The sequence below is a fragment of the Odontesthes bonariensis genome, chromosome 6 (assembly GCF_027942865.1).
Source record: "Odontesthes bonariensis isolate fOdoBon6 chromosome 6, fOdoBon6.hap1, whole genome shotgun sequence".
NCBI classification, from domain to species: domain Eukaryota; kingdom Metazoa; phylum Chordata; class Actinopteri; order Atheriniformes; family Atherinopsidae; genus Odontesthes; species Odontesthes bonariensis.
In genome coordinates this window covers 28,394,692-28,422,024 of record NC_134511.1, presented here as the reverse complement: position 1 = coordinate 28,422,024, position 27,333 = coordinate 28,394,692, and the positions used below count along the sequence as shown (strand labels likewise).

General features: G+C 46.4%; 1 protein-coding gene across 1 annotated transcript in view; it reads left to right on the top strand.

Moving 5' to 3' along the window:
* Positions 1–1,783: 1,783 nt before the first annotated feature.
* LOC142382403 (solute carrier organic anion transporter family member 2B1-like) overlaps positions 1,784–27,333 on the top strand; it is a 132,581-nt gene continuing 107,031 nt past the window's right edge. The window contains exons 1-7 of the mRNA XM_075468205.1: positions 1,784–1,891; positions 6,088–6,212; positions 9,794–9,931; positions 10,866–11,028; positions 11,128–11,352; positions 15,620–15,718; positions 17,498–17,628. Of these exons, the coding sequence (XP_075324320.1) occupies positions 6,126–6,212; positions 9,794–9,931; positions 10,866–11,028; positions 11,128–11,352; positions 15,620–15,718; positions 17,498–17,628 (843 nt within the window). The 5' untranslated portion in view covers positions 1,784–1,891; positions 6,088–6,125. The remainder of the gene's footprint in view (positions 1,892–6,087; positions 6,213–9,793; positions 9,932–10,865; positions 11,029–11,127; positions 11,353–15,619; positions 15,719–17,497; positions 17,629–27,333) is intronic.

The following is a 27,333-nucleotide window of genomic DNA, read 5'->3' as shown; positions in this document are numbered from 1 at the left end:
GAGCTGGGTGTAAGTGTGAGGAAAATGGTGAAGGAAGTGTCAGATGAGGCAGTAAAGTCCAGTCAGTGGATTTGGATTAGAAGAAGCAATAGCAGCTGGGGGCCCAGCAGGGGGAGCACTTAGAGTAAACAGACTCTTGGAAGAAGCAAGGAAGAAATTCAGGATAATTAAGTGGAGGGTGTGGCCCATGTGAGCCTTTTGAAACCAGGCGGCCATTTTAGGTGAGTTGGCCTGTATGACTTTTTGCTGGCATTTTTAGTGACTGTAGGACTGTTTAGGTGAGTTTGTCTGCTGAATCTGGCAGTGTGTGTTGTCCTGCCTCCACCTCTGGCACCCTCTATACCAGGGATGTCCAAAGTCGGTCCGCGAGGGCCGCTATCCTGCAGGTTTTAGATGTTGCCCTGCTTCAACACACCTGATTCAGATCAAGACATCATTAACAGGCTTGTGCAGAACTTAACAATCTGTTGAAGAGATCAATTGGTTAGAGTCCTAGGTGAGTCATCTGTTTCCTTCAGCATCTTTGAGTGAAGCAGAGGAGGTCAGTGGTTAGAGTCCTAGGTGAGTCATCTGTTTCCTTCAGCATCTTTGAGCGAAGCACAGGAGGTCAGTGGTTAGAGTCCTAGGTGAGTCATCTGTTTCCTTCAGCATCTTTGAGCGAAGCAGAGGTCGTCAGTGGTTAGAGTCCTAAGTGAGTCATCTGTTTCCTTCAGCATCTTTGAGCGAAGCAGAGGAGGTCAGTGGTTAGAGTCCTAGGTGAGTCATCTGTTTCCTTCAGCATCTTTGAGTGAAGCACAGGAGGTCAGTGGTTAGAGTCCTAGGTGAGTCATCTGTTTCCTTCAGCATCTTTGAGCGAAGCAGAGGAGGTCAGTGGTTAGAGTCCTAGGTGAGTCATCTGTTTCCTTCAGCATCTTTGAGTGAAGCAGAGGAGGTCAGTGGTTAGAGTCCGAGGTGAGTCATCTGTTTCCTTCAGGATCTTTGAGCGAAGCAGCGGAGGTCAGTGGTTAGAGTCCTAGGTGAGTCATCTGTTTCCTTCAGCATCTTTGAGCGAAGCAGAGGAGGTCAGTGGTTACAGTCCTAGGTGAATCATCTGTTTCCTTCAGCATCTTTGAGTGAAGCAGAGGAGGTCAGTGGTTAGAGTCCTAGGTGAGTCATCTGTTTCCTTCAGCATCTTTGAGCGAAGCACAGGAGGTCAGTGGTTAGAGTCCTAGGTGAGTCATCTGTTTCCTTCAGCATCTTTGAGCGAAGCAGAGGTCAGTGGTTAGAGTCCTAGGTGAGTCATCTGTTTCCTTCAGCATCTTTGAGCGAAGCAGAGGTCAGTGGTTAGAGTCCTAGGTGAGTCATCTGTTCCCTTCAGCATCTTTGAGCGAAGCAGAGGTCAGTGGTTAGAGTCCTAGGTGAGTCATCTGTTTCCTTCAGCATCTTTGAGCGAAGCAGAGGTCAGTGGTTAGAGTCCTAGGTGAGTCATTATTTATGTGTGACTCACACTGACTGATGATCAGTTAATCAGAGCATTGATCAGCAGCAGCTACTTGGTTCCACTAATGTAGAACATGTGTTGCTGAGCTCTTGGTGAATATCTACAGACTCAGTGAACGAGGTTAACAGCTTGACTTTGAGCTGAGGAGGGCTTTCATTTCCAGGTTTGGGGTTGTTTTCTCTCTCAGATTAGACGTTCCTTTCTCATTTGTCTGCCAGTAACACCAAGGGTTCAAATTCCAGCGCCTCCTCCCTCCTTCCGCCTGCCTCCTCCCTCTGCAGCTCCACCGGAGGTCTATTAGCTGAACATGCTGCCAGTTTCCTCAGAGCTCTGAGGGCAGAAGGCAGAAAGCAGAGCTGGGACAGAGTGGAACGAGGACTCTGGGAATCTGAGACGAGCTGCAGTTCCACAGTGAGTCTGAATGAAGCTCTTCTGTCTCTCCTCTCTGGGACCTTTCAGGCTTTTTACTGCGGGGACTCTTCTGCCTCGCTGGGCTGCTTTGTGGCGGGAAAGAGTTGTTATTTATGTCACGCTGCAGGCTGAAACTAAGCTGCAGAACGGCAGAAAAGATGAACAAAAAGGTTGAAATGTTGCCTCTGAAGCTTTCTTCAAGCTGAAGTCAAACTAAAACAACTTTATGTTCAGCAAAGTGACCTGAGACGCATGTTTCATTCAGCAGCCCACACAGAACCACAGCCAGCTGCAGGATTCTTTCAGCCACAGACAAACTGCTCCAAACTGAGCATTACATCACAGCTTAAAGCTGGAGGCTTCAGGCTCCGCTCTGTTGGATCCTGGAATCTTTGCATTGGTTTTAGATTTCTGTTCAGTCCAGGAAAACAAACCCTTTGTCTCATGTCAGCATCTCATCAGGACACTCGGGCTGTGTTCAAAACCGCATACTACATACTATATACTACATACTTCCATACTACAAACTACATACTGCATACTACATACTACATACTTCCATACTACATACTTCCATACTACATACTACATACTGCATACTACATACTACATACTTCCATACTACGTACTCATCAATCAGACAGTATGCAGAGCGTTTACCCACAATGCATTTCGCTCCTGCCTGAGCCGAAATCCGCCGGCCTGAAGCTGATTTCCTTTAAGCTCTTAACTCTGTAAACTTTAGCAACATTTGAAACATTTCCAGGCGAGAAAGTTGTCGTTTAGATCCCCAACGTGTTGAAAACCTGACAAAATACCGGCTATTTACAATTTTGTTCCCACAAATTCGGCGCTACTAAAGCTAGCCGCGTGAGCAACGCACTTCCGGTTATTTTCACAAAATAAAATACCAGTTGCCTTTTATCACAGGGAAAGCCATTACGATACAATTGGTGCTTTTGTTTTGAAAACAGGAAATTAACCTACCCTCGTTGTAGCTAGCTTGAAACTGCTTTTTTGACAGGAAATGACGATCAGCGACGTCACGTTACATTGTATCTTGGGTAGTTTGAGTATGAGTAGTAACCTCATGATGCATACCCAACATTTCGGAGAATCTAGTATGCATCCGGGAACTTCTCGCTGACTCAAACTCGCTTACTAACTCAAAAGTAAGCGAAAAGTTAGTAGGAGTAGTAGGAGAAGTATGCGGTTTGGAACACAGCCTCGGTCATATAAAGTGTCTGCAACTGGACTTCAAGAAGCAAGAAATGATCAAGATGTTTAACATTTACGACGTTTCTGCAGTAAAAAAATCTGACTTCATCCAGCAGCTGAGAGCTTTAAGCCAGTCTTTAACCTTTAAAGGGTCCTGATCAGCTGTTCTGCAGCTTCCTGAAGCTCTTTCAGAGTTTCTCTTCGGACATTTTCTGCTTCTTCCCTCATCTTCAGTCCAGTCCTTGTACCTGAGCATCTTCAGAGGAATGTGTTTTTCTTTGTTCAGCCACTTAACTCTGAGCTATGAACCATTCAGGCAGGAAAAAGGCTCCTAACTTAAGGGATGAACCAGTGTTGTGTCCACACAGAACAGACAACTTAGCAAAGAAGCCATTTTAAACTGGATCTTTAGGCACTTTGTTCCCAGCAGCCTGTCACAGAGACACATCATTTGTTCCCATTTCTTTAGCTGCATCTGTGAAAAACAGCAAAATGTACAGATTAGTGAAAAAAGCCAAAAATTAGTAACAAATAAACTATTTTTAAAAGACAAAAAGGTTAAATTAAAAATGACAATAAAATAAATTTACAGATTAGTGAAAAAAAGCCAAAAATTAGCAACAAATACATTATTTTTACAAGCAAAAAAGGTTAAATTCGTACATTTGGACGGAAAAAAGAACAAATTTATGTGAATTTCTTTGGTACTCACAAAAAAGAAAATTTTTACATTATTACAGGAAAAACGAGGATATTGAGATAAAAAAGTGAAAAGAAAGATTGTCACATTGAGGCTGATGGTGAAAGTTGTTTTTCTCCAGTTCTACCTCATTTGCTCACGACTGTGTTATGAACACATCAACGAGGCTTTGTGCCGATTCTCTGTGAGATGACATGGATGACGTGTCGCTGAGGTCACTGTCTCAGTCACTTACTGCAGGTAAATGTGCTCTTTACTAACCGAGTTCATTAACGTTTACATTTACAAGCTTTTCGTCGGGTAACAGAAAGTTAATGGGAAAAGGACGAGGGCCCAGAATGGAGCCCTGAGGAACTTTAAGTTATCGTGTTTGGATTGGCTCAAAGACGCATCGTTTGTTCCCAATTCTTTAGCTGCATCTGTGAAAAACAGCTTCATAGTTTCAACTTTTTTGTACATTTACGTTTAAAACTGCTTTCAGTTACCAAAAGAGTCAAATTAATATATGAAATTCAGTTTTAAAACAATCCTAAACCCTAAAAAAACGAATGTTATCACGTCTAAAAGTAGGAAAAAAACAGACAATAATGAGAATAATATTTTATTCAACATCAAGAAAAAGTAAATAAGATTCAATTTAAAGCTTTAAAAGGAATATAAGATATAATCTAATGACTAATTATGGCACAATTAATATAAATGAAATGATTAAACTGTTTTATGCCACCAGAAATGAATAATCTAGAAGCTCTTTGTGGGTTTTAGACTGGAATTAAGATTTGTTCCCATTTCTTTAACTGCATCTGTGAAAAACAGCAAAGATAACACAGTCTGACAGACAACAAACAGGATATCTGCAGCAACAAGGTGATTCCCAAAGAGCTGTTAGCTGAAAACTTGGCATATCTCAGCATGGTGTGCAGTGTGTCCTTAAAGGCTGAATTATACCTCTTTTAACTGCCCTTGCGCTTGCGTCTTGGCTTGCGTTAATGGCTCGAGACGTTTATGCTTCATTTTGCTTTGTTGGCGGTTGCGTGTGCTGCGTGGCGATTCACCGCCAGGACAGTAGGTGGAGCAGCGGGTTTTTTCAATGACAAGCCTACTATGATGAAAGGAAATTCACCGCCAGGACCTCTTCGGCAAGTCTCTCTTCGAGTGGATTTATGCTTCTTCTTCTTCTTCTTCTTCTTCTTCTTCTTCTTCTTCTTCTTCTTCTTCTTCTTCTTCTTCTTCTTCTTCTTCTTCTTCTTCGCTTTCTACCTTGGCGTTTGAAAACATAGACATAATATGTCTATAACATGTCTATGTTTGAAAACAGCGGTCTTTTATTAGGGGATGAAACCGGAAGATGAACACGCCGCCGGATGTGATGTAGATAGTGGCTTGCGCTTGCATCTTGCGTCTTGTGTGAAGTTTAGAAAATTGAGGTGACACACGCAAGCACGCAAAGGGGGGCTTGCAACCGCGCAAGGGCTTGCGTTGCGTCTTGCGTCACCGACCATGAATCAGGCTTAAAACATTTGAGGAAACTGGACAAGTGGGGGACAAAAGAAGAAGTGTCAGGCCTAAAGAACTATCTCCAGCAGATGAACAGGATCTGAAAGTGATGTCCTTAAAGGATAAGACCGGTTTTTTGACATTGGGCCCTTGATTTCATATTATAACATGATGTTCTACTCACCCCTGCTTGTTGTTGGTCATTTGGAGCTGTTCCGAAGATATTCGCGAGGCGTCTGGCTGCTCTCTTGAGATATTCGGCCATGAAACGGTTTCCTATGGGCAAGTTTATACAGGCACAAACTATGCTGTTTATAATTTATTAATTACTGTACACTAGCACTGATAACGTGGAGGTGCATCGCTTACTTAAAAAAATCCGGGTTACTAATTTTGAATTTTAGCCGAATGAATAAATAGGCAGCAGGTCTGTGGGCTGTCTGTGGTAGTAGCACGACAAGGACGTCAGTAACACCCACTTTACGACAAAAATTCAAAATTACTACTATGTTTTCTGTAGTTGTGGCTCCTGCCCAAACCTCGGCACCCAGCAGTTTAACTCCTGCCCCACAGTCTGCCCTCCTTTGTTCAACATGTGCTGCTTTTCTGTGCACTCGGTGGTTCTGGAAACTTGCAGAGTTTGCAACACGAGTGTTTAAAATGAGCTGAACACTGTGTTCTGGGCTGGAGTCTTTTTTTTTTTTTTATGTAAAAGAAAGTGTTGCAACAGCAGCAGCTGAGCAGGAATGAGAATGAGCAGTGACACGTGTGTGTTTCACAGGGCCGGCTCTTCAGTCTGCGGGGGCCACAGGGTGAACCATGGGGGCCAACGACGTCAGCGTGAACCCCGGGCCGGTGGGGTCACGGGCCGCTTCCCGGACCCGGAGCTGCTTCAACAGCATCAAGGTTTGTCTGGCTTCACCTCCAGCGTTTTCCTGCTTTTTGACCCAGAATCAACAGAAACCCACAGCAGATAAACTCACTTTGGTTAAGCTGCAAAGGAATTTCTGTTTTCCTGTCGTTCCCTCGTGTCTCTGCTTCCTCCTGCTGCTTATCGCTTTATTTGCTTTTAAATCATTTTACTTCTTTCCACAAGTCTTGGATATAATTTTCTTTTTTTTTCTTTTAAGTGAACCAAGACTTTTTTAAATAATTTTTATTCTTTTTACAACTTATCTGACGAGCCAGCGACTACAATCCTTTCAACACGAAACTGAAATGGGACTTCATGAAACACTCCCAATGGAATCCAGTGGTAAGAAGTCCACATTTACTTCCAAAGGAAAGGGTGAAAAAACTGCTACCTCCAACTTAAAGCTAATGATACTGTGTCTTTTCCAAGACTCTGTAAAGACACTTATCTGAAGAATCGTCAAACTGTTGGTATCAATAGGGGATATGTAACATCACCCGGAATAAAGTTAACAAACAGATTTTTTTGGGGGGGGCTTTTTATGCCTTTTTAATGTTAGGACAGTTCAAGAGAGACAGGAAGCAGGGGGCAGAGAGAGGGGAAAGACACGCAGCAAAGGGCCGCTCGGTGCGGGAGTCGAACCAGGGCCAGCTGCAGCGAGGACTGTAGCCTCTGTACATGGGGCGGCTGCTCAACCCACTACGCCACCGACTGCCCTGCCAACAAACAGATTTTTACCTGTCAGAGCCAAATGTGACTGAGTGTAATAGACAGAGACGGTACAAAGCAGCAGATGGACAGAGAAACTGGGCCGAGTGTCAAGGTCAAAGGTACTCTTTGCTTGGAGACGGAGACATATCTAATATAAACATGAACAGAATGGTTCAGGCAGCTATCCAAGTGCCACTGTCTCTGACATCACAAGATTACTGCTACCTGAGATACTGGCAAAACACCAAGGGGTGAAACAGCTGACTGTGCACGTTGGTGCAGTGGACATCAGAGAGAATCAGTCTGAAATCTTAAAAAAAGACTTTCAGAAACTATTTGAGAGTTTTGATAAAGTGACGATACCAACATTCATAAGTGGACCTCTCCCAAACATCGACAGGAGGATCAACAAATTCAGCCGGCTGATTCAGTTGAACACATGGCTGTCCAAAGTCTGTGAGGCCTTTCATTGAGAACTTTAATCTTTTCTGGCAAAAAGATGATATGTTTCAAAGAAATGGCCCACACCTGAACAGAGGTGGAGTGAGACGACTGACAGATAATCTCCTCCACGCTCTGAGGCATCAGAAGGGGCCAGGACCAGGACCAGGGCCAGGACCGGGTCCTGTGCTGCCGCCGAGAGAGAAGAGGAGTGAGAGAAGAGCTCCTGCCTCGCCACCCAAGGACCTAGCAAAGGATTCAGCCACAGCAGCCACAGAAGCACCTCCAGCATCCCAAACACAGGATTCAGCAGCTCCACCATCGCCTTCACCACGGCCCCCACCACGGCCCCCACCACAGGCCTGGGACCCACCTGCTGCATCTACACCCTCCAGAGATGTTTCACCATCGTTCTCTTCTCCACCGTCACCCAGGAAATTTCCTGATCACCTTGAAAGCTTGGTGAAATCGGGGATTAAAATGATTCCTCTCACGCCAAACGTGGCAAGATCAAGAATTCTATCCTCAAAGAAGCATCGAGCCCCTCTCCCTCCTCAGCCTACTCCACCGACCAAAGCCCCCCTAGCTTGGTCCCCAGTTTGTTACCACAACTCGCTCATCTAGTCAACATCTCACTCCAGACTGGAACATTTCCAAAGGCCTTAAAAACCGCTGTCATTAAGCCCCTTCTAAAGAAGAGCAATCTTGATGCCACAGTCCTGAACAACTACCGGCCCATATCAAACCTACCATTCTTAGGCACAGTCCTAGAAAAAGTTGTATACCAACAGCTTAGTGACTTTCTCCTGTCTAACAATGCTTTTGATACTTTCCAATCAGGCTTTAGGCCCCACCACAGCACTGAGACAGCTCTGATCAAAGTGACAAATGGCATCCGCCTGAACACAGATGCAAGTAAAGTCACAGTCTTAGTTCTGCTGGACCTGAGTGCTGCCTCAGGGTAATATTGGACTCAGACCTGAACTTTAACAGCCACATTAAATCAGTAACATCAGCAGCTTTTTACCATCTAAAAAACATTGCCAGAATCAAAGGAATAGTGTCTAAACCAGACTTAGAGAGACTGATCCATGCGTTTGTCTCCAGCAGGTTAGACTGCTGTAACGGCCTGCTCACTGGGCTCTAAACGGGCTATAAGACAGCTGCAGTACATCCAGAATGCTGCTGCTCGAGTCCTGACTAGAACCAGGAAATATGACCACATTAGTCTAGTGCTCAGGTCCCTGCACTGGCTTCCTGTCGCTCAGAGAATAGACTTTAAAACAGCTCTGCTTGTGTACAAGTCTCTTCATGGTCAAGCGCCAAAGTACATCTCTGACATGTTAAAGCCATATGAACCAACTCGGGCTCTGAGAACCTCAGGGAGGGGTCTCCTGCTGGGGCCCAGAGTCAGGACTAAACAAGGTGAGGCTGCGTTTCAGTTTTATGCTCCTAAAATCTGTAACAGTCTTCCAGATGATGTGAGACAGGCCTCAACTCTGACAATGTTTAAATCCAGGCTGAAAACAGTTCTGTTTAGTTGTGCATATGACACCTGAAAGTATTTTATCTGCACTCTTCACTTTTAAATGAATTAATTTATGATTATTTTTAATGGGTTTTTTATTTTTTTATTTCTTTTTATTTCTTTTTAATGATTTTATTGCCTTCTTGTGATTTTATGTAGCTGTAAAGCACTTTGAATTACCGTGTGTACAAATTGTGCTCTATAAATAAAATTGCCTTGCCTTGCCTTGCCTTGCCTTATCTGACCGACTGATTAGATAACTGACTCCGTGCCTGAAATCTGACAGTGGAGGGTTGTGGAGAAACCAGACAAGTGTCATCCTGAAAAATATCCAGTCACACGATGAACTCATTATCATACAAATCAGTTTCTTTTGTCTTTGTTAATGCATTTTATACTCTGTGGTTTAACAAGCATAAAACTCCAACACATGACTCTGAGTCATTATTTACTGAGACAAAACCCAGAAGCAGTGAGTGAAAAACAAAGTGAACCCTTCCTGCTTCCACAGGAACTGAGGAGCTGCTGATCAATGCTCTGATTAACTGATCATCAGTCAGTGTGAGCAGCTCTATAAAAGCAGAAGTTCTGCAGCATTTAGGTGTGCGTTAACACGATGCCAAGGAGGAAAGACATCAGCAGCTGGTGCTGCCCATCAACCTGGGAAGGGTTAGAAGGCCGTTTCCAAACTATCTGGAGTCCATCGTTCTACAGAGATAAAGATTATTCACAGGTGGGAAACATTCAGGACAGCTGCTGGATCAGGGGTTCACTTAGTTTCTCACTCACTGCTGCTACCAGCTGCTGGATCAGGGGTTCACTTAGTTTCTCACTCACTGCTGCTACCAGCTGCTGGATCAGGGGTTCACTTACTTCTTCTCCCTCTCTCCGCAGTTCTTCGTGTTCTGCCACAGTTTGCTGCAGCTGGCGCAGCTTCTTGTGTCGGGTTACATGAAGAGCTCCATTTCCACCATCGAGAGGCGTTACGGCCTCTCCAGCCAGAAGTCGGGGTTCCTGGCCGCCTTCAACGAGGTCAGTTTAGCTCGTCCTCAGCTGCTCATATGTGTGGATCATTCCCGGCTCTTTCCCAGATTGTTTCATGTCCTGACTTTCCCTCTTTCACGAGTATGAAAACAGGAACGCTGTCATGCTTTCATCCTTCCCAAGTCTGAGCTAAAAGTGGAAAAGAAAAGCACAAAGTAGACAGATTGCACCTTAAATCAGTGGGTTCCAGTCCTCCTCTTCGTTTTTTCCTTTAAAATAAAACAGGGTTTTCCCAGTTGTTTCCTCCCTGGATGGCCTTAAATCCCGATGTTGACACAAAGAACAGGCCGCCTCACTGAGGAAGCGTCTGACTTTGTTTACGCTGAAAAAAAGAACAATACAGCGTTCATTCCATGGAGTCTCTGCAGGGTAGTAAACTCTGCAGGAGCAGATGTTTTCCAGCTGCATTTGTGACGATTTAAAGAATGAACCCTGATCTTCAGGAGCTCATCGATACCATCCCCACAGTCAAACACGGCGATGGCAGCATCGACCTGAGGTCATGTTTCACCGACGCAAACTGGCATCTCAGGCAGGAGGGAGGAACTAAAGGGCAACCCTGAGGGAAAGCTCTGAGAGCAGCGCAGTAACCCTGAAAAAAGCCTGGATCTGATCCCAGAAAAGCATTTCTGTCGGGGCCGGGAAACGTCTACAGGTGCCTCGCTTGTTGGATCATTTCCAAGAAGGTTCCTTCAACCAAAAGCTTTAAATCTGTGGAAAACTGTGCGAATGAGAATGAGAAAAATGAGAAGAAAGACCACGTAGAGCATAATGTGAATGAGAAGAATCTAGATTTTCCATCTCAGAAGTTGCTTCTGACCTAGGACCTCAACCTAGGATTTAGAAACAAGAATAAAGGGAAGGATGAAGGGAAGGATGAAGGGATCCCATCCAGATGCTTGGCTGCTGTGTGTGTGTCTAGGTTGGGAACACCATCCTCATTGTGTTCGTGAGCTTCTTCGGGAGTCGTGTCCACCGCCCGCGGTTTATCGGAGGCGGAGCTCTGCTTTCCTGCCTGGCCTCGCTGCTGATGGCGATGCCGCACTTCCTCAGCGGACCATACGAATACACGGACTTCCGCAGCTGTGAGACCACACAAAGACACAAACACCTCCTCTGAACAGCGTCCATACCAAACACATTTCCTGATTTAAGAGTGCTTATTGCCCTCTTTTCCCCAACAGCCTCTGGTGGTAGAAACTCGAGCCTTTGCGAGTCTCTGAGCAGCGTTGTCCCACCGTCCTCCAATCAGATGTGCCAGAAGCAGGAGAGCCCCGCCCAGCAGGTGGTCTACCCTATGCTGCTTCTGAGTCAGCTGCTGCTGGGTATCGGGGCCGTTCCCATCCAGCCTTTCGGCATCTCATACATCGACGACTACGCCAGCAAGAAGAACTCGCCGCTGTACCTCGGTAGGAGGCAGGAAGCCATGTTTTATTCACACAATTTATACCTGATATGTAAAGTTTAAAGTTTCTGGTTGAAAAAAATACCAAGAATTACAGGAAATATCCCTGCAAGGGTGAAGCCTGATGTCCCGCCTGTAGGCACCCGTAGGTGCCCATAGGTGCCCTTTAGGTGCCCATAGGTGCCCCTAGGTGCCTTTAGACGCCCATAGGTAACATTAGGTGCCCCTAGGTGCCTTAGGTGCCTAAAGGCGCCGAAGGGCACCTAAAGTCAGCCATAACATTATGACTATCTGCCTGATATTATGTACTAATGTTTTCTAAAATACCTCTGAGCAGTCAGGGCGTGGACCTCTAAAGGTTTCTGGTTCCACAGCATCAGGATATTTTGGGTCCTGATGCTGTGGCCTTTCTGTAATGATGGGGTGGAGGATAAATACTTTTGATATTTGACAAAGTGAGAAAAAAAACTGCTGAAACACCACAGAAGAAGAGCTGTGATATACTTGCATAAAGCGTTTTTTTTTTCTTCAGAAAACAGGACAACGGTCAAAGTATTATTGGGCGATCATTGACTCGGCTCCCAAAGAAGAGCCAGCTCCTTTGACTCGGCTCCCAAAGAAGAGCCGGCTCTTTAGACTCGGCTCCCAAAGAAGAGCCGGCTCCTTTGACTCAGCTCCCAAAGAAGAGCCGGCTCTTTAGACTTGGCTCCCAAAGAAGAACCGGTTCCTTTGACTCGGCTCCCAAAGAAGAGCCGGCTCCTTTGACTCGGCTCCCAAAGAAGAGCCAGCTCCTTTGACTCGGCTCCCAAAGAAGACCCGGTTCCTTTGACTCGGCTCCCAAAGAAGAGCCGGCTCTTTAGACTCGGCTTCCAAAGAAGAACCGGTTCCTTTGACTCGGCTCCCAAAGAAGAGCCGGCTCTTTTGACTCGACTACCAAAGAAGAGCCAGCTCTTTTGACTCGGCTTCCAAAGAAGAACCGGTTCCTTTAACTTGGCTCACAAAGAAGAGCCAGCTCTTTTGACTCGGCTTCCAAAGAAGAACCGGTTCCTTTAACTCGGCTCCCAAAGAAAAGCCAGCTCTTTTGACTCGACTCCCAAAGAAGAACCGTTTCCTTTGACTCGACTCCCAAAGAAGAACCGTTTCCTTTGACTCGGCTCCCAAAGAAAAGCCGGGTCTTTTGACTCGGCTCCCAAAGAAGAACCGGTTCCTTTGACTCGGCTCCCAAAGAAGAACCGGTTCCTTTGACTCGGCTCCCAAAGTAGAACCGGTTCCTTTGACTCGGCTCCCAAAGAAGAACCGGTTCCTTTGACTCAGCTCCCAAATGAGGAACCGGCTCCTTTGAATCGGCTCCCAAAGAAGAACCGGTTCCTTTAGACTCCCGAACGGCTCTTTATTTAGGATCTTTTGTAGCCTATATTTTACCTTAACTTTGACAAAAAAAGTCATGTTTTATCTGTTGAAAACCCTTTTTGCTTTCAGTGTTTTTATGAGAGACCTTATAATTGCCTAATTCTTTGCATTTATTCCGTGACAAAACCACTCTTACATTTTTTTTATTTAATTTGTTTATTTCAATTAAACTTTTTTATTTGACAAATTAACAAAAACATTTCAAACAAATCCACAGAACAGAAACAAAACCAGAACCAAACTCCTTAATTTTCACGGTAATAACGCATGCTAGTCGCCATGCTGGCCAATCATAACAAAGCTCTGTTGTAACCAGAGCTGGGACCGTTTCTGTTTCTGTCATTGAAATTTGGTGCATACGTGAAGAAGAACAAAGAGGTTTGCTTATTGAATTATGCAGAATTTAATGGGTTTATTTGCAGAAACACGTGGAAATAACATGACAAACAACATTTGAGTTACAAGTTAACAAATAAAAGGTTCATTCGTTTAATTCTGTCATCCATCCATCCATCCATCCATCCATCCATCCATCCATCCATCCATCCATCCATTATCTTCCGCTGGTCCGGGGATCGGGTCGCGGGGGCAGCAGCTTGAGCAAAGAGACCCAGACGTCCCTGTCCCCGGCCACTTCCTCCAGCTCTTCTGGGGGGACCCCGAGGTGTTCTAAGGCCAGCCGAGAAACATAGTCTCTCCAACGTGTCTTAGACTTGGCTCCCAAAGAAGAACCGGTTCCTTTGACTCGGCTCCCAAAGAAGAGCCGGCTCCTTTGACTCGGCTCCCAAAGAAGAGCCGGCTCTTTAGACTCGGCTTCCAAAGAAGAACCGGTTCCTTTGACTCGGCTCCCAAAGAAGAGCCGGCTCTTTAGACTCGGCTCCCAAAGAAGAACCGGTTCCTTTGACTCGGCTCCCAAAGAAGAGCCGGCTCCTTTGACTCGGCTCCCAAAGAAGAGCCGGCTCTTTAGACTCGGCTCCCAAAGAAGAACCGGTTCCTTTGACTCGGCTCCCAAAGAAGAGCCGGCTCTTTAGACTCGGCTCCCAAAGAAGAACCGGTTCCTTTGACTCGGCTCCCAAAGAAGAACCGGTTCCTTTGACTCGGCTCCCAAAGAAGAGCCGGCTCTTTAGACTCGGCTTCCAAAGAAGAACCGGTTCCTTTGACTCGGCTCCCAAAGAAGAGCCGGCTCCTTTGACTCGGCTCCCAAAGAAGAGCCGGCTCTTTAGACTCGGCTCCCAAAGAAGAACCGGTTCCTTTGACTCGGCTCCCAAAGAAGAGCCGGCTCTTTTGACTCGGCTTCCAAAGAAGAACCGGTTCCTTTAACTCGGCTCCCAAAGAAAAGCCAGCTCTTTTGACTCGACTCCCAAAGAAGAACCGTTTCCTTTGACTCGACTCCCAAAGAAGAACCGTTTCCTTTGACTCGGCTCCCAAAGAAAAGCCGGGTCTTTTGACTCGGCTCCCAAAGAAGAACCGGTTCCTTTGACTCGGCTCCCAAAGAAGAACCGGTTCCTTTGACTCGGCTCCCAAAGTAGAACCGGTTCCTTTGACTCGGCTCCCAAAGAAGAACCGGTTCCTTTGACTCAGCTCCCAAATGAGGAACCGGCTCCTTTGAATCGGCTCCCAAAGAAGAACCGGTTCCTTTAGACTCCCGAACGGCTCTTTATTTAGGATCTTTTGTAGCCTATATTTTACCTTAACTTTGACAAAAAAAGTCATGTTTTATCTGTTGAAAACCCTTTTTGCTTTCAGTGTTTTTATGAGAGACCTTATAATTGCCTAATTCTTTGCATTTATTCCGTGACAAAACCACTCTTACATTTTTTTTATTTAATTTGTTTATTTCAATTAAACTTTTTTATTTGACAAATTAACAAAAACATTTCAAACAAATCCACAGAACAGAAACAAAACCAGAACCAAACTCCTTAATTTTCACGGTAATAACGCATGCTAGTCGCCATGCTGGCCAATCATAACAAAGCTCTGTTGTAACCAGAGCTGGGACCGTTTCTGTTTCTGTCATTGAAATTTGGTGCATACGTGAAGAAGAACAAAGAGGTTTGCTTATTGAATTATGCAGAATTTAATGGGTTTATTTGCAGAAACACGTGGAAATAACATGACAAACAACATTTGAGTTACAAGTTAACAAATAAAAGGTTCATTCGTTTAATTCTGTCATCCATCCATCCATCCATCCATCCATCCATCCATCCATCCATCCATCCATCCATTATCTTCCGCTGGTCCGGGGATCGGGTCGCGGGGGCAGCAGCTTGAGCAAAGAGACCCAGACGTCCCTGTCCCCGGCCACTTCCTCCAGCTCTTCTGGGGGGACCCCGAGGTGTTCTAAGGCCAGCCGAGAAACATAGTCTCTCCAACGTGTCCTGGGTCTTCCCCGGGGCCTCCTCCCAGTGGGACGGGCCCGGAACACCTCACCGGGGAGGCGTCCAGGAGGCATTCTCACCAGATGCCCGAGCCACCTCATCTGACTCCTCTCGATGCGGAGGAGCAGCGGTTCTACTCTGAGCCCCTCCCGGATGACCGAGCTTCTCACCCTATCTCTAAGGGAGAGCCCAGACACCCTGCGGAGGAAACTCATTTTGGCCGCTTGTATTCGCGATCTCGTTCTTTCGGTCATCTCATCTCAATTGTTTTCTTCATTAAAAGCCAGTAAATGTTGTTTTATGTTATTTTATCAGAAGTTGTTGATCATTAAATGGAATAAAATTAGCTAAAAGGGAAATTTAAGGGACATTTAAAGGGGAAAGTTGAGATTCCAGCTGTTACATTTCACCTTAAAAATGCATTTTTTTGTCATAACTTCCATCTGTTTCGATGTGTTTCACCGTCGTGTCTTCCAGGCATCCTCCTCGCCGTGACCTCCATCGGCCCAGCCTTCGGCTTCGTCACTGGGTCCCTCATGTTGCGCTTCTATGTCGACTTTGACAAGGTGCCCAAAGGTGAGGATGATGGTTTACAGCTGGACTGAAACACTGTAGGTTTACAGCACATTTTCATACATGTACTCCTACTAACTGTTTGAGTTAGTATCCGAGTTTGGGTAAGCGAGAAGTTCCCGAATGCATACTAGATTCCCTGAAATGTTGGGTATGCATCATGAGGTTACTATTCAATTCAATTCATTTTTATTTATATAGCGCCAAATACAACAAATGTCATCTCAAGGCACTAAGATAATAAAGTCCAATTCAAGCCAATTGGAATTCAATTCATTGTAATCATAATTATTCATGAAATAATCCAATTCGTTCATATAGAGCCAATTCAAAAACAATTTCCTAGCTAAGGAAACCAACAGATTGCACTGAAAACTTTTTCTTTTTTGGTCCAATCTCCCGTCCTGAGCGTGCCTGAGGCGACTTTGGAGAGAAACGACTCCCTTTTAACAGGAAGAAACCTCTGGCAGAACCAGACTCAGGAAGGGTGGCCATCCGCCTCGACCAGCCTGGGGTTTGAGAAGACAGAAAGGGGGGGAGGGGGCCGCGGCGGCACTGTAACACCATTCAAAGTATATCTGTTGGAACAGGGAAACACGAGTTAATGACCACAATAATGTCACATATACATAAAGAGAGTAAAGTGAGGAAAGGTGTGACAGATGAGGCCCCCCAGCAGTCTAGGCCTATAGCAGCTTAACTATGGGATGTTTCAGGATCACCTGAGCCATCCCTAACTATAAGCTTTATAAAAAAGGAAAGTTTTAAGCCTGGTCTTAAAAGTGGAAAGGGTGTCTGCTTCCCGGACATTTACTGGCAGTTTATTCCACAAGAGAGGGGCCTGATAACTGAAGGCTTTGCCTCCCATTCTACTTTTAGAAACTCTGGGAACCTCAAGTAAACCTGCAGTTTGGGAACGAAGTGTTCTTTTAGGAAAATATCTTACAATGAGATCTTTAAGATATGATGGAGCTCGGTCATTAAGAGCTTTATATGTTAGGAGAAGAATCTTAAATTCTATTCTGAATTTAACAGGGAGCCAATGAAGAGAAGCTAAAACTGGAGAAATATGATCTCTCCTGTTAGTTCTCATCAAAACTCTGGCTGCAGCATTTTGGATCAACTGAAGGCTTTTCAGAGAATATGTGGGACAGCCCATAAATAAAGAATTACAGTAGTCCAATCTTGAAGTAACAAATGCATGGACTAGTTTTACATTAAGCTGTATGACATCCCATATTAGCAACATCATTTATGAACATTTTCTTACCCCCTGCTGCGTCCTGTGAGCAGAGTTCCAGCCTCGTTTTGGTGTTGATGAAGCTAGTTGGCTGGGGCCACAAAAATAAAGTGTTTTGCTTGTCAAAGCAATATGCGTTCAACAGAGTAATACATTTGCATCACAAAATTGCAGCAGGGGGTAAGAAAATGTTCATAAATGATGTTGCTGATATGGGATGTGATACAGCTTCATGTCAAAAGAGGCGAACTGTCCCTTAAACTGACTTCAGCTGCTCTTATTTACACCGACAACAGGAAGAGACATGACTCTGATTAAATAATCACACATGAAATCTCTTCCTCGTTCCCAACAAGCTGACAGGCTCAGGTTTTACAGTTTCCACCAGGAGTTTGTCTCAGGGATGAAGGATGTTTCCATGTGTGACCATAAGGAGATGCTGTTTCCACCAGAATACTTCCAATATGATATCAGACTGATAATCAGTGTGTTTGATTGGTTATTGGAATGAAATAAAAACTGGTTCCATCTTCTGCTTCCAGGACGGATCAAGCTGGGCCCCACAGACCTGCGCTGGGTGGGAGCCTGGTGGCTCGGGTTCCTGGTGGCCGCCTGCCTCCTCTTCCTCGCTGCCCTGCCGTACCTCTTCTTCCCCAGAGAGATGCCCAAAGAGGTGAGGCTCCGGAGCCATTTAACCTGTGTTTCAGGTCTCAGACGGGTTTGGACGGGTTTGGACGGGTTTGGACGGGTTTGGACAGGTCTCAGACGGGTTTGGACGGGTTTGAACAGGTCTCAGACGGGTTTGGACAGGTCTCAGACGGGTTTGGACGGGTCTCAGACGGGTTTGGACAGGTCTCAGATGGGTTTGGACGGATTTGAACAGGTCTCAGACAGGTTTGGATGGGTTTGGACAGGTCTCAGACGGGTTTGGACGGGTTTGAACAGGTCTCAGACGGGTTTGGACAGGTCTCAGACGGGTTTGGACAAGTTTCATACAGCTTTGGACAGGTCTCAGACGGGTTTGGACGGGTTTGGACAGGTCTCAGACGGGTTTGGATGGGTTTGAACAGATCTCAGACGGGTTTAAACCGGTTTGGACAGGTTTGGACAGGTCTCAGACGAGTTTGGACGGGTTTGAACAGGTCTCAGACGGGTTTGGAAGGGTTTGGACGGGTTTGGACAGGTCTCAGACGGGTTTAAACCGGTTTGGACGGGTTTGGGCGGGTTTGAACGGTTTTGGACAGGTCTCAGACGGGTTTGAACGGGTCTCAGACGGGTTTGGACAGGTCTCAGATGGGTTTGGACGGATTTGAACAGGTCTCAGACAGGTTTGGATGGGTTTGGACAGGTCTCAGACGGGTTTGGACGGGTTTGAACAGGTCTCAGACGGGTTTGGACAAGTTTCATACAGCTTTGGACAGGTCTCAGACGGGTTTGGACGGGTTTGGACAGGTCTCAGACGGGTTTGGATGGGTTTGAACAGATCTCAGACGGGTTTAAACCGGTTTGGACAGGTTTGGACAGGTCTCAGACGAGTTTGGACGGGTTTGAACAGGTCTCAGACGGGTTTGGAAGGGTTTGGACGGGTTTGGACAGGTCTCAGACGGGTTTAAACCGGTTTGGACGGGTTTGGGCGGGTTTGAACGGTTTTGGACAGGTCTCAGACGGGTTTGGAAGGGTTTGGATGGGTTTGGACAGGTCTCAGACGGGTTTAAACCGGTTTGGACGGGTTTGGACGGGTTTGGGCGGGTTTGAACGGTTTTGGACAGGTCTCAGACGGGTTTGGACGGGTTTGGATAGGTCTCAGACAGGTTTGGACGGGTTTGAACGGGTTTGGAAGGGTTTGAACAGGTCTCAGACGGGTTTGAACCGGTCTCAGGCGGGTTTGGACGGGTCTCAGACGGGTTTGAACAGGTCTCAGACGGGTTTGGACGGGTTTGGGCAGGTTTGGATGGGTTTGAACAGGTCTCAGATGGGTTTGGACGGGTTTGGACTGGTTTGAACAGGTCTCAGACGGGTTTGGACGGGTTTGGACGGGTTTGAACAGGTCTCAGACGGGTTTGGACAGGTCTCAGACTGGTTTGGACGGGTTTGGACAGGTCTCAGATGGGTTTGAACAGGTCTCAGACGGGTTTAGACAGGTCTCAGACGGGTTTGGATGGGTTTGGATGGGTTTGGACGGGTTTGGACGGGTCTCAGACGGGTTTCAACAGGTCTCAGACGGGTTTGGACAGGTCTCAGATGGGTTTGGACGGCTTTGGATGGGTTTGAACAGGTCTCAGACAGGTTTGGACAGGTCTCAGACTGGTTTGGACGGGTTTGGACAGGTCTCAGACAGGTTTGGACAGGTCTCAGACGGGTTTGGAGGGGTTTGGATAGGTTTGAACAGGTCTCAGACGGGTTTGGACGGGTTTGGACAGGTCTCAGACGGGTTTGGACGGGTTTGGACAGGACTCAGACGGGTTTCAACAGGTATCAGACTGGTTTGGACAGGTCTCAGACGGGTTTGGATGGGTTTGGACGGGTTTGGACGGGTTTGGACGGGTCTCAGACGGTTTTGGACCGGTTTGAGCAGGTCTCAGACGGGTTTGGACGAGTTTGAACCGGTCTGAATAGGTCTCAGACGGGTTTGAACAGGTCTCAGACGGGTTTGGACGGGTTTGGATGGGTTTGAACAGGTCTCAGACGGGTTTGGACGGGTTTGGATGGGTTTGAACAGGTCTCAGACGGGTTTGGACGGGTTTGGATGGGTTTGAACAGGTCTCAGACGGGTTTGGACGGGTTTGGATGCGTTTGGACGGGTCTCAGACGGGTTTGGACGGGTCTCAGACGGGTTTGGACAGGTCTCAGATGGGTTTGGACGGATTTGAACAGGTCTCAGACAGGTTTGGATGGGTTTGGACAGGTCTCAGACGGGTTTGGACGGGTTTGAACAGGTCTCAGACGGGTTTGGACAGGTCTCAGACGGGTTTGGACAAGTTTCATACAGCTTTGGACAGGTCTCAGACGGGTTTGGACGGGTTTGGACAGGTCTCAGACGGGTTTGGATGGGTTTGAACAGATCTCAGACGGGTTTAAACCGGTTTGGACAGGTTTGGACAGGTCTCAGACGAGTTTGGACGGGTTTGAACAGGTCTCAGACGGGTTTGGAAGGGTTTGGACGGGTTTGGACAGGTCTCAGACGGGTTTAAACCGGTTTGGACGGGTTTGGGCGGGTTTGAACGGTTTTGGACAGGTCTCAGACGGGTTTGGAAGGGTTTGGATGGGTTTGGACAGGTCTCAGACGGGTTTAAACCGGTTTGGACGGGTTTGGACGGGTTTGGGCGGGTTTGAACGGTTTTGGACAGGTCTCAGACGGGTTTGGACGGGTTTGGATAGGTCTCAGACAGGTTTGGACGGGTTTGAACGGGTTTGGAAGGGTTTGAACAGGTCTCAGACGGGTTTGAACCGGTCTCAGGCGGGTTTGGACGGGTCTCAGACGGGTTTGAACAGGTCTCAGACGGGTTTGGACGGGTTTGGGCAGGTTTGGATGGGTTTGAACAGGTCTCAGATGGGTTTGGACGGGTTTGGACTGGTTTGAACAGGTCTCAGACGGGTTTGGACGGGTTTGGACGGGTTTGAACAGGTCTCAGACGGGTTTGGACAGGTCTCAGACTGGTTTGGACGGGTTTGGACAGGTCTCAGATGGGTTTGAACAGGTCTCAGACGGGTTTAGACAGGTCTCAGACGGGTTTGGATGGGTTTGGATGGGTTTGGACGGGTTTGGACGGGTCTCAGACGGGTTTCAACAGGTCTCAGACGGGTTTGGACAGGTCTCAGATGGGTTTGGACGGCTTTGGATGGGTTTGAACAGGTCTCAGACAGGTTTGGACAGGTCTCAGACTGGTTTGGACGGGTTTGGACAGGTCTCAGACAGGTTTGGACAGGTCTCAGACGGGTTTGGAGGGGTTTGGATAGGTTTGAACAGGTCTCAGACGGGTTTGGACGGGTTTGGACAGGTCTCAGACGGGTTTGGACGGGTTTGGACAGGACTCAGACGGGTTTCAACAGGTATCAGACTGGTTTGGACAGGTCTCAGACGGGTTTGGATGGGTTTGGACGGGTTTGGACGGGTTTGGACGGGTCTCAGACGGTTTTGGACCGGTTTGAGCAGGTCTCAGACGGGTTTGGACGAGTTTGAACCGGTCTGAATAGGTCTCAGACGGGTTTGAACAGGTCTCAGACGGGTTTGGACGGGTTTGGATGGGTTTGAACAGGTCTCAGACGGGTTTGGACGGGTTTGGATGGGTTTGAACAGGTCTCAGACGGGTTTGGACGGGTTTGGATGGGTTTGAACAGGTCTCAGACGGGTTTGGACGGGTTTGGATGCGTTTGGACGGGTCTCAGACGGGTTTGGACGGGTTTGGATGGGTTTGAACGGGTCTCAGACGGGTTTGGACGGGTTTGGAAGGGTCTCAGACGGGTTTGGACGGGTTTGGACGGGTTTGAACGGGTGTCAGACGGGTTTGGACGGGTTTGGATGGGTTTGAACGGGTCTCAGATGGGTTTGGACGGGTCTCAGACGGGTTTGGACGGGTTTGAACAGGTCTCAGACGGGTTTGGACGGGTCTCAGACGGGTTTGGACGGGTTTGGATGGGTTTGGACGGGTTTGAACAGGTCTCAGACGGGTTTGGAAAGTAATTGGTCGATCCACCAAACATGGAGAAGGGTATGGAACTTTTACCCGGCCATTTTCATGTTAAAGTTCTTCCAGACGGCTGAGTCAACAGAATAAAAAGTCATCTGTAAACACTGACAAGTTGAATTGTCTTTTCACCGTAATAGTTCCAGTCTAAAATATCACTTAAAGGCAAAACACACAACTGATACCAGCAAGTCATTCAAGGAAACAGACAGTGGAGCAAGGCTTCTACATAAAAACTACAGAAAGATGCTGATGTTAAAAGTGTGTTTGCGCAACAAATGTTATGGCACTTTCATTCATATGGCAGCACATTTAAAATAAAACTAAATGCTAAAGGTTATACACTACTTTTGGATTCATCTTTGGATTCTGCGTACAAATGAGATTAATCGTGATTAATCAGGGAAATCATGTGATTAATTAGATAAAAAATTTAATCGTTGCCCAGCCCTAATATTTTTACTTATTCTTCTCTTTATTTATTACCTGCTGTAAACATGTGTACCACTTTGGTACACCGTGAGGATTGTCTGTAAAGGGCTGTATAAATAAAGAGTTTGGCTTCCCTGTGTCGGTTAAAAGGAAAATGTTTCCGTTTCAGATAAAAAGTGAAAGAAAAGGATCAGATCCATGAAATTGACCGCGTTGCTGTGAGTGAAGCTGATTCAGGTCCCAGCTGGTTGAGTTTCAGTTTGTTTTGGCTCCGCCCCAGAAACAAAGAGAAAGTTCAGCTGCGTTTGTTCGGTTCAGAGACGCAACGATTGCTCAAGGGTTGCTGATCCCAGAGCGACTGCTGCCAAACTTCTCTGTTAAAAACAGATGTGACTCAAAGCCCCCCTACATGAAATATGAGCTGTTCTTAAAGGGACATTCACACACAACACGGATCATTCCTCTGGATTACTGACATGTTAGCGGCATCAGCAGAAATTCTGACTCTAACTTGGATAATTCTCTTTATGTAACACAACTTTTTATAAGATCACATCTGGTGCTCGCACTGACAACCAAAGTCTAGCTCTCTGATGTCTGACGTTCGGTCTGTTTCGAACTGTGCTGTCATGAACTTTGACCTTTAACATGCTAACTGAGGCCTGTAGAGTCTGAGGTGTAGCTCTTGGGTTTCTGAGCTTGGGGTGACCTTTAACCTTTAACATGCTGACTGAGGCCCGCAGAGTCTGAGATGTAGCTCTTGGTCTGTTTCACTCACTGCTTCTGTGTTTTCTCTCAGTTTTTGTTCAGTAAATAATGTGAAATATTCATCCCAGACTGGATTTACCAGTAATTCACCATAATTGAGTTTTAATAATAACTAGAAAGCTGCAAGCAGCTGTAAGCGGGACCGAGGTGTGTGTACGTTGGATGTGCGCACGTTGGGGCATGCGTTTGTCGCCGTAGTCGCGCAGCTCTGCCCACATGCACGATACCCTCTGCGTACGTACGAGTACATAATAACCCCAATGTGGAGGGTTTATTGAAAATTTCTAGGGGGCGCCACTGAGCCATTTTGCTCCGCCCACACACGATAACTTTACATACATACGAGGTGGTCAGGGTGGACGTGTGTGCCAAGTTTCATTAAGTTGCGATCATGAAAAGGCTTTCAAATCACAAACGCCATCACACGATTGTCACTTCCTGGCCACGCCCACACCGTTCAGAGTTTGAAAAAGTTTCTCCATGATTTTTTCCCCCCATGTCTTAAGAGTAACCTGGCCAAGTTTGAAGCTTGTAGCATTAAATCTGTAGGAGGAGTTCAATCAAATGCGAAGTGTGGAAAAAAAAAAATACTTTTCCGACCTCCGGCAGGTGGCGCTGTAGGTGGATGTCACTATTTTATATCTGCGCGTTCAGGCTGCGTCCAGCAATCACTGTATGAAGTTTGGGACAGATTGGATAATGTATGTGGAGGTTATAGGCGTCTTAATTTTTTGTGGTGAGTCATTTATTTGAGGTGTCACCACGGCCACACCCTTTGAGGTTTGAAAAAGTTTCTCCATGATTTTTTCCCCCCATGTCTTAAGAGTAACCTGGCCAAGTTTGAAGCTTGTAGCATTAAATCTGTAGGAGGAGTTCGATAAAATGCGAGTTGTGGGAAAAAAAGACGTTTCCGACCACCAGCAGGTGGCGCTGTTGGTGGATGTCGCCATTTTATATATGCGCATTCAGGCTGGGTCCAGCAATCGCCGTATGAAGTTTGGGACAGATTGGATAATGTATGTGGGAGTTATAAGCGACTTCATATTTTGTAGCGCGTGATGGTGAGTCATCGAACTTTGAGGCGTTGCCACGCCCACGCCCTTTAAGTTTTGAAAAAGTGTAAAAAAAAAAAAAAGAAAAAGAGTAACCTGGCAGGGTTTGAAGTCTGTAGCATTAAATCTGTGGGACGAGTTTGATCTTGTGCAAGGAGTGGAATCGGTCAAAAATGGCACGAAAACTCACTTTCCATCCAAAATGGCCGCCTTCCTGTGTACCTGGCACCGTGACGGCATGAGACTTTTTTGTGCGTCTGGGCATGATGAAGGAGTGTACCGAATTTCGTCGTCCCACGCAAAACTAATCCTGTTAAGAGGACCATTTTTAAGCATTATAGGGGGCGCTACAGAGTCAATGAGCGACTCCCAAAAATATAAAGTTTAGATTCTTTCATGTCGTTGACTGGCAGGTGGCGCTCGCAAAATTTCCTGAGTTTTCGCATACCTTTTGCAAAGAATAAGACGGAATAATAACTAGAAAGCTGCAAGCAGCTGTGAGCGGGACCGAGGTGTGCGTACGTTGGGATGTGCGTACGTTGGGGCATGCGCTGGACGCTGGGGCTGCAGCTCTGCCCACACGCACGATATCCTCTGCGTACGTACGAGCACATAAAAACCCCAATGCGGAGGGGTTTTATGAAAATTTCTAGGGGGCGCTACTGAGCCATTTACAACCGCCCACACACAATACTCTTTACATACGTACGAGGTCGACAAGGTGGACGTGTGTACCAAGTTTCATGACTTTGCGATGATGATAAGGCTTTCAAATCACAAACGCCATCACACGATTTTCACCGCCTGAACACGCCCACACCGTTCAGAGTTTGGAAAAGTTTCTCAAGATTTTTATTCCCCCCATGTCTTAAGAGTAACCTGGCCAAGTTTGAAGATTTTAGCATGAAATATGTAGGAGGAGTTTGATCAAGAGCGAGGTGTGAAAAAAAAAAGATGTTTCCAACCACCATTAGGTGGTGCTGTAGGTGGATGTCACTATTTTATATGTGCACGTTCAGGCTGGGTCCAGCATTCACCGTATGAAGTTTGGTACAGATTGGATAATGTGTGTGGAAGTTATAAGCGACTTAATTTTTTGTGGCGAGTGATGGCGAGTCATCAAACTTTGAGGCGTCGCCACGGCCACGCCCTTTAAGTTTTGAAAAAGTTGGCCAATGATTTTTCCCCCCCATGTCTTAAGAGTAACCTGGCCAAGTTTCAAGTCTGTAGCAATAAATCTGTAGGACGAGTTCGATCAAATGCGAGGTGTGGATAAAAAAAGACATTTCCAACCACCAGCAGGTGGCGCTATAGGTGGATGTCACTATGATAATATGTGTGCTTTCAGGCTGGGTCCAGCAATCACCGGTTGAACTTTGGGAAAGATTGGATTATGTATGTGGAAGTTATAAGCGACTTAATTTTTCGTGGCGAGTGATGGCGAGTCATCAAACTTTGAGGCGTCGCCACGGCCACGCCCTTTAAGTTTTGAAAAAGTTGGCCAATGAATTTTTCCCTCCATGTCTTAAGAGTAACCTGGCCAAGTTTCAAGTCTGTAGCATGAAATCTGTAGGACAAGTTCGATCTTGTGCAAGGCGTGGAATCGGTCAAAAATGGCACGAAATCGCACTTTCCATCCAAAATGGCCGCCTTCCTGTGGACGTGGCACATTGGCGGCATGAGACTTTTTTGTGCGTCTGGGCATGATGAATGAGTGTACCAAATTTCGTCGTCCTCCGCGAAACTAACCCCAATGCGGGCACCATTTTTAACCATCGTAGGGGGCGCTACAGAGCCAATGAGCGACTCCCAAAAATATAAAGTTTAGATTCTTTCATGTCGTCGACTGGCAGGTGGCGCTCGCAAAATTTCCTGAGTTTTCGCATACCTTTTGCAAAGAATAAGAAAGAAAGAATAATAATAACTAGAAAGCTGCAAGCAGCTGTGAGCGGGACCGAGGTGTGCGTACGTTGGGATGTGCGTACGTTGGGCATGCGCTGGACGCTGGAGCTGCAGCTCTGCCCACACGCACGATACCCGCTGTGTACTTACGAGCACAGCATAACCCCAATGCGGAGGGGTTTTTGAAAATTTCTAGGGGGCGCCACTGAGCCATTTTGCTCCGCCCACACACGATACCCTTTACATACGTACGAGGTCGTCAGGGTGGACGTGTGTACCAAGTTTCATTACCTTGAGATGATGATAAGGCTTTCAAATCACAAACGCCATCACACGATTTTCACCGCATGGCCACGCCCACACCGTTCAGAGTTTGGAAAAGTTTCTCCATGAATTGTTGCCTCCATGTCTTAAGAGTAACTTGGCTAAGTTTGAAGCTTGTAGCATTAAATCTGTGGGAGGAGTTTGATAAAATGTGAGGTATGGAAAAAAAAGACGTTTCTGACCACCAGCAGGTGGCGCTGTTGGTGGATGTCACTATTTTATCTATGCGCATTCAGGCTGGGTCCAGCTATCACCGTATGAAGTTTGGGACAGATTGGATAATGTATGTGGAAGTTATAAGCGACTTAATTTTTCATGGTGAGTCATAACTTTGAGGCGTCGCCACGGCCACGCCCTTTGAGGTTTGAAAAAGTTTCTCCATGACTCTTTCCCCCCATGTCTTAAGAGTAACCTGGCCAAGTTTGAAGCTTGTAGCATTAAATCTGTAGGACGAGTTCGATCAAATGCGAGATGTGGAAAAAAAGAGATGTTTCCGACCACCAGCAGGTGGCGCTATAGGTGGATGTCGTTATGATAATATGTACGCATTCAGGCTGGGTCCAGCTATCACCGTATGAAGTTTGGGACAGATTGGATAATGTATGTGGAAGTTATAAGCGACTTAATTTTTCATGGTGAGTCATAACTTTGAGGCGTCGCCACGGCCACGCCCTTTGAGGTTTGAAAAAGTTTCTCCATGACTCTTTCCCCCCATGTCTTAAGAGTAACCTGGCCAAGTTTGAAGCTTGTAGCATTAAATCTGTAGGACGAGTTCGATCAAATGCGAGATGTGGAAAAAAAGAGATGTTTCCGACCACCAGCAGGTGGCGCTATAGGTGGATGTCGTTATGATAATATGTACGCGTTCAGGCTGGGTCCAGCATTCACCGTATGAAGTTTGGGACAGATTGGATAATGTATGTGGGAGTTATAAGCGACTTCATTTGTTGTGGCGAGTGATGGCGAGTCATCGAACTTTGAGGAGTTGCCACGCCCACGCCCTTTAAGTTTTGAAAAAGTTTCTCCATGAATTTCTCCCCCCATGTCTTGAGAGTAACCTGGCCAAGTTTGAAGTCTGTAGCATGACATCTGTAGGACAAGTTCGATCTTATGCAAGGCGTGGAATCGGCCAAAAATGGCACGAAAACGCACTTTCCATCCAAAATGGCCGCCTTCCTGTGTACGTGGCACCGTGATGGCAAGAGACTTTTTGGT